The following is a 7,617-nucleotide window of genomic DNA, read 5'->3' as shown; positions in this document are numbered from 1 at the left end:
ACTAAAATAATTTAAGCTAATAATTTAAGATTTAAAGATAATTTAAGATAAACCTACAAGTTTTTGGGGGCTCAACCGGGATTTTATCTTTGTTCAATCACTATATTGAAAACCCGGATTGTAGTGTGAAATCTTGGACATAGTGCGAAAAGGTTTTGCAGTCACCAAATTGCAGCCTAACATTCAAGTGCACGCGAAGTTTTTGTTTCATTCATTTTGTATGATTAAAGCAACAAGCATCAAGACGGCAACGAGACAGTGAATAGTGCGAAAAGGTTTTGCAGTCACCAAATTGCAGCCTAACATTCAAGTGCACGCTGAGTTTTCGTTTCATTTATTTTGTACGGTTAAAGCAACAAGCAACAAATCAACGAGGCGGAAACGAGACAGAGAGTAGCTGCAAAAACAGACGAGATAGAGTTGTATGTATATCGTGTATGGAGAGTAGTGCAAATGCTTGTATAGTGAACGCAAGTAGTTGTGCACGCAGTGAGAAGCAGTGAAAACAGAGAGTAGCTGCAGAAACAAACGAGATAGAGTTGTATGTATATCGTGTATGGAGAGTAGTGCAAATGCTTGTATAGTGAACGCAAGTAGTTGTGCACATGGTGAGAAGCAGTGAAAACAGAGAGTAGCAGTTGTGCGAATATCGTTGTAGCAGCAGTTGTGTGTGTTGAAGTCAAGTCAGAGTAGCAGTTGTGCGAATATCGTTGTAGTAGCAGTTGTTCGTGTTGAAGTCAAGTCAGAGTAGCAGTTGTGTGAATATCGTTGTAGTAGCAGTCGTTCGTGCTGAAGTCAAGTTAGAGTAGCAGTTGTGCAAATATCGTCGTAGTAGCAGTTGTGTGTGTTGAACTCAAGTCAAAGCAGGTGAGAAAGCAGTGACTACCGAGGGTAGCTGCAGAAACAGTTGGGAGTGAAACCGTAAGTCAAAACAAAAAAAAATATAATCACAACTCAACTCAATAAGTGGTAGGAGAAACTAAACTGAAGCATTGATCACTGGACCAGAAGAACTAAAAGCAAAAGGAGCTTTATCCCATTTTATTTTCTCATAATTATTTTGAATATTTAATTAATTTTTGTAGAGTAATAGACTAAACGATCGTGTTGTTTGATATAACCTGTGCAGAAATATTTTGAAAACATTTATACATTTAAAAGCAAAAGAGTAATAGTACTCGGTAATATTGAATTAAGGACTATTAATTAATTATTGTCAATTGTTATTTATTAATTACTAATTATTGGTAACCATATTAAGATATTTCGTAATATATTTTGTTAACATTAATTTGTCAAAGCCAGAATAATGGACGTCGCGTCTGTGATGCTGCTCAGGGTCGATGAATTGCGCGACAGGCTCAGGGAGGCGGGTCTTGTTACTACAGGCAGAAAACTTGAGCTCCAAAACAGATTGTTAACTCATCTACAATTGGTTGAAGATGAAGGGGAAGTCGAAGAGACAAGTTCAGAGTACAGTGACGCTTGCAATGTAGTTGAGCAAGGAAAGTGTTATTTCACTTTAAAAGATGTCGAAGAAAGTTTCACTAACTTCTCTGGTAGCGATAGTGAAGATGTTAGGAAGTGGTTACAACAATTCGAAGAGAACTCTTTTACGTTCAATTGGAATAACATCCAAAAATACGTATATGGTAAACAGTTACTGAAAGGTGCTGCAAGGTTGTTTATCCGCTGTCAAGCGAACATTAAAGATTGGTCATCTTTGAAGGTGGCACTCGTTAGTGAATTTAAAAAAACCATTTCAGATGCAGAAGTGCATCAACTTTTAAGAAGCCGCCGGTTGAGAAATAACGAAACGTTACGTGAATACCTCTATAGCTTACAAGAAATTAGTTGCACTATAAGTATAGACGAGCAAAGTTTAGTGACATACTTTATAAACGGTATTAACGACAGTCGCCAAAATAAAAGCATCCTGTATCAGGCAACATCAATTGCCCACCTAAAGACGTTAATCCCAGTTTACGAAAAAATACGAGGACCTCTCCGTAGTAGCGTTGATTCGGAAAAGGTAAAGAAAGGTCTCGAGGAGTATAAGAGGGTCAAGACAGACATCCGCAAATGTTATAAATGCGGCGATAGTAGCCATTTAGCAAAAGAATGTGTTAGTAAAGATATCAAATGCTTTAAATGTGGTGGCACAGGTCACCGCTCATTCGAATGTGTAGTTAAAGTCGAAAAAAAAGAAGTAGCAACAAAGTCTAGATTTCAAAATATAAATAGTATTGAAGAAGATGTAGAGCACTACATGAATCATAAAAAGTGTAAAGTTGTTCAAATCAATGGGGTACCAATGGTAGCACTCATTGATAACGGTAGCGACGTATGTCTATTGCGTGAGGACATCTTACTCAAAGTCGGTATTTCAGAGTTAAGACCTGAAACTAAAATGTTACATGGAGTTGGTGGCAGATCCATTTCTACTCTAGGCAGTATGTTAGCAGAAATTGCTGCAGATAACTTTAAGTTGACAAATACTTTTCATATCACTAGAGCTAACGATGTCAATTATTCCGTTGTTATAGGAAATGATATTCTTGATTTTGTTAATATTCATCTTTCAAACAAGGGGCCAACCTTTTTAAATATATCAGAAGATGTAAAATCTTGTACCCATTCGACGGAAGAAATTCAAAAGGAATTCGAAAGTCTATGTTTGATGGTAGAGGGGGAATACCAGAGGGGGGAATTGGATTTGAAAGTATCGCACCTGCACCCAGACGTACAAAAAGAGGTCAAACATGTAGTTGAGAGTTATAAGCCTAGTCGGCCAGGCAGTCATCCAGTTTCTATGAAAATTGTTCTTACTGACGATATCCCAGTTTATGAGAGAGCACGGCGTATTTCCTATGAGGATCAGCAGTATGTAGATAAGCAAATTGGAAGCTGGTTAGAAGAAGGTATCATCATACCAAGTACTTCGGAATACGCCACCCCTATTGTCCTAGTTTCAAAAAAAGATGGTACTAAGCGCCTTTGTTGCGACTACCGAAGGTTAAATAAAAAGATAGTCAGAGATCATTTTCCAATGCCGCTTATGGAGGACGTACTTGATAGATTGCAAAAGGGAAACGTTTTCACAACGCTCGACCTTAAGAACGGTTTCTTCCATGTCCCAGTTGATCAGAATTCTAGAAAGTATACTGCGTTCATTACACATAGAGGCCAATACGAATATTGTTTCGTCCCTTTCGGTATTTCGAACTCCCCAGCAGTTTTCGGGAGGTATATCCAAGCAGTATTTAGTAATCTAATTCGTGATGGCATCATCATCGTCTATGTTGACGACATAGTTATTCCTTCCATAGATGTAGTGGAAGGGTTGGAAAAGTTGAAATTAGTGTTAAGTGTCGCATCTAAAAATGGTATCCAGATTAAATTTTCGAAATCACAGTTTTTGAAGGAGAAGATTAGTTTCTTGGGTTATGTAATAGATGGTCATTCCATACAGCCGTCGAAAGAGAAAATCTGTGCTATTGAAAAGTTCCCCATACCTGCAAATCAGAAGAGTGTGCAGAGGTTTATGGGGTTAACTTCATATTTTCGTAGATTCATTCAAGATTTTGCCTTTAAGGCCAGACCCCTTACCAATTTGCTGCGTAATTCGGTGGAATTTAAATTCGAGGAAGAAGAACTTGCGTCGTTTTATCAGCTAAAAACAGCTCTACTTCACGCCCCGGTCCTAAAGTTATATGATCCGTTAGCGGCGACTGAAGTACATACTGATGCTAGCAAGTATGGGTATGGAGGAGTGTTACTTCAGAGAGACCCGGAAGATCGAGAATTTCATCCGATCCAATATTTTAGCCGAAAGACCACTCCAGCTGAAGAAAAATACCATTCGTACGAATTGGAAGTACTTGCGGTCATACAAGCTCTTAAAAAGTGGAGAGTTTATTTGATGGGAAAACATTTTACCATAGTCACCGATTGTAGCGCATTTACGAAGACACTGGATAAAATAGAGGTGCCTTTGAGAGTTTCACGATGGGCCATGTATTTGCAAGATTTTGACTATCAGATAGAACACCGCCCAGGAACGCGCATGAAGCACGTTGACGCTTTAAGCAGAATTCATTGTTTGTTAATCGAAGACACATTTAACCACAGGTTGAAAGAAGCGCAAAATAATGATTGGTGGACGAAAGCAGTTAAGAAAGTACTAGAGAGTGGCGATTATGAAGACTACTACGTGCGAGGTGGTATTCTATATAAAAATTGCAACTTACAGCTAATTGTAATCCCAAGTCAAATGGAAGACGAAATTATTCGAATAGAGATTGTGGAAAAAGAATATTTCATTCCTCACTTAAGCTCGAAAGTAGGGAAAATTATTCAAGGTTGTGTCGAATGTTTGGTCATGTCAGCAAAGTCTGGTAAGAAAGAAGGCTTCCTTAAGCCTATTGACAAAGAAGATCGTCCGTTATTAACATATCATTTAGATCATGTGGGTCCTTTAGAGGCCACCCGGAAGAAATATAATCACATTCTGGTGATTGTGGATGCCTTTTCCAAATTTGTGTGGTTATACCCAACTAAGAACTTAGGTACCGATTCAGTTGTCGATATTTTGCGTAAGCAATCATCAGTTTTCGGTAATCCCGAAAGGATTATAACTGACCGTGGCACGGCATTTACGGCCGACGTGTTCAAGAAGTATTGTCAAGAGAACGACATTCAACACTTGTTAATAGCGACTGGTGTACCTAGGGGAAATGGTCAGGTGGAGAGAGTCCATAGAGTAGTTGTACCGCTTTTATCTAAGGTATGTCAAGAAAAGCCAGATCTATGGTATAAACATGTTGATCGAGTTCAACAGTTAATTAATAACACGCCGACTCGTAGCACCAAATTCTCCCCGTTTCGTATTCTTACAGGTTTAGAAATGAAACCGTCCTATCATAAAGATTTGAGGAAACTTTTAGAAGAAGAGTTTATACTAGAGTTAGACTCTGAAAGAGATGAAATAAGGGAGGAAGCTAAGGGGAATATTAAACGTATACAGGAAGAGAATAGGAAGACTTTCAATTCGAAACGGAAGAAAGAAATTATGTATAAAATTGGGGATTTAGTCGCGATAAAAAGAACTCAGTATGGAGTAGCATTGAAATTAAGACCGAAGTTTTTTGGACCTTATAGGATTACCGCGGTTCTGAACCACGGAAGGTATAAAGTTTCAAAGTTAGGTGACCACGAGGGACCCGGCAGTACCGTTACGGTGGCCGAATATATGAAGCGCTGGGATGCTTCAAGCAAATAGGAATGTTCGGGGCGAACTTCTGTCAGGCTGGCCGAGAATGTAGAATAAGTAATCATAGCGTAAGGTTTTATTTGTTTTGGAGCGCAGGGCAACCCTCGCTGAGCTTGTCAGCGAGAGAAAGAACACAGCGAAGAATAAAATTTGCTTGTAGTCAGTGTGTGAGCAGCAGCGATAAGAACCAGACGTCCAACGTGGCTGTGCTAAAAATAAACAAACTAAAATAATTTAAGCTAATAATTTAAGATTTAAAGATAATTTAAGATAAACCTACATATATATAAATTAATAAGACACAGTGGAATCATGTCTACGAATAAAAATGTGACGGTGTGGCAGACAAGCAATATGCCGCTATTTTCTCCTCGAATAGAAACGTGGTCAATCTGGAAGAAGAAACTGGAAATTCACATATGCGTATTAAATTGTGAAGACGACAAAAAAAAAGCTATCCTATTGAAAGCGATCGGTGCGGAGCCGTACAGCATTTTACATAGTATGTGTAGTCCAACTCCACCAATTCAAAGAAGTTACAAAGAGCTTTGCGAAATAATTAAGAGTCATTACACTCCACCAACTATCATACTTCAAGAACGAAAAAAGTTCCATGAAGCTTTCAAGCATGAGAGAGAATCTGTATCAGAATGGTTTGCTCGTGTAAAAAAAACTTGCCTTGCATTGTAAGTTTGAGGAACATTTAAATGCATTTATTTTGGATCGATTTATAGTAGGCTTGCCTAAGAAGCTTTTTGAAAGATTATGCGAAGAAAATGAAAAACTTTCGTCAGCGGATGCGTCAAAAAAAGCGATGATTATGGAAACAAAAATTTTTCAAGTGAAATATTTAAGATCGTTGTATATATAAATTATACTCCTATTAAAATGATTTGTGATACAGGAACTCCGTGCAGTTTGGTACCAGCATCACTTCTTCAAAATGTTAACAGCAAAATATATTTAAAATCATGTAAGTCAAAATTTTTTAGTTACTGTGAGAAAGAAATTAAAGTGTTAGGAATTTTTAAAGCAAATGTACCTCCTGATCAAAAAGAACGAGAGGCCTAGTTTTTGCTTGGCGTCTATACAAAAATGGATAAAAAATTAGAACAACGTGCGTGCATCAAATTTTGTGTTGCAAATGGATTCAAGTGTGCCGAAACTGTTAAAAAATGTTAAAAAAGGCCCTATGGTGATCTGTGTGCGTCGCAACCACGAGGATACGAATGGTTTAAAAGGTTCAAAGACGGTCGTACAAGCTTGTACCATGATGAGATCCCTAACCGCCCAACAACTTCTGTTACTGAAGAAAAGATTGAATCGACGAAACAGATTGTGTTGGAAAATCGTTGTGAACCGATTAGAGAGATTGCAGTGTTGTTGGGCATCTCATATGGATCGGCTAAACACATTTTAACTGATGTTTTCAGTTTGAAATGCATCGCTTCTCGACTGGGGCAAAAAAGCTGAATTTCATTCAAAAAAAGCGTTGGTTGTGTCGCAGTTTTTGGCCAAAAACTCCACCAATATTATCAACCAAGCACCGTACTCTCCAAACATGGCCCGTGTCACTTTTTTTTAAAAATTAATTTTATGAAATCTTTGATATGAAATTAGACAAATACAATATAAGAAAAATATCTCCTCCTATTACGAAAAATGTTAAACCGATTTTTATAAAACCAAGGCCTGTTCCTTTAGCTTGGAAAGACAAAATTGAAAGAAATTTAAAAGAACTCATAGAAAATGATGTGTTATAACCTGTAAATAGTTCAGATTGGGTACACCATTAGTTCCACTTTTAAAACCCAAAGGTGAAATTCGAATATGTGAAGATTATAAAATGACGGTAAATCAGCACTTATTAGATTTTAAGTATCCTTTACTTTGTATTGATTAAATTTTCGCTTCTTTACAAGGTGGTGCATATAATCAGTGAATTATAGATGAAAAATCTCAACATTTATGATCGTGGTCAACTCATATTGGTACATTAAAAATGGAAAGGTTGCCTTTACAATATTATGTCGCAAACACGAACATAATATATACCTTACTTTATTAATAACATAAAGTCTTCGGAATCTCACATAAGATGCACTCTCCGGACAGTAGTCATACTGTAAAAATACCTAACCCTATCATCTCATTTATCTATTGATGTGAAAATTACCCCACAAAAATTAAATTCCAAACTACTTCAATTAAATAAATAAGAAGACATACTAATTGTGCCCAGATATAACTATCATTTGACCTTTAAATTCTCAAAATTCTCAAAGTATATATAATTAAAATAATTAAAATATAATAAATTCTAATATATATATATATATATGTTA

At 37.0% G+C, this 7,617-nt stretch overlaps 1 protein-coding gene across 1 annotated transcript; it reads left to right on the top strand.

Annotated features, from left to right (window-relative positions):
* Positions 1-5,584: 5,584 nt before the first annotated feature.
* On the top strand, positions 5,585-5,937 carry LOC119667649 (the record flags this gene model as incomplete). The annotated part of the gene is given in 1 exon segment (XM_038076956.1): positions 5,585-5,937. A coding segment is annotated over 1 exon segment (353 nt), but the record flags the coding sequence as incomplete, so codon positions are not given.
* Positions 5,938-7,617: the final 1,680 nt, after the last annotated feature.

This window comes from Teleopsis dalmanni, chromosome 1, assembly GCF_002237135.1.
Source record: "Teleopsis dalmanni isolate 2A chromosome 1, ASM223713v2, whole genome shotgun sequence".
In the NCBI taxonomy this organism is placed as follows: Eukaryota; Metazoa; Arthropoda; class Insecta; order Diptera; family Diopsidae; genus Teleopsis; species Teleopsis dalmanni.
This window is presented reverse-complemented; position numbering and strand designations above follow the sequence as displayed.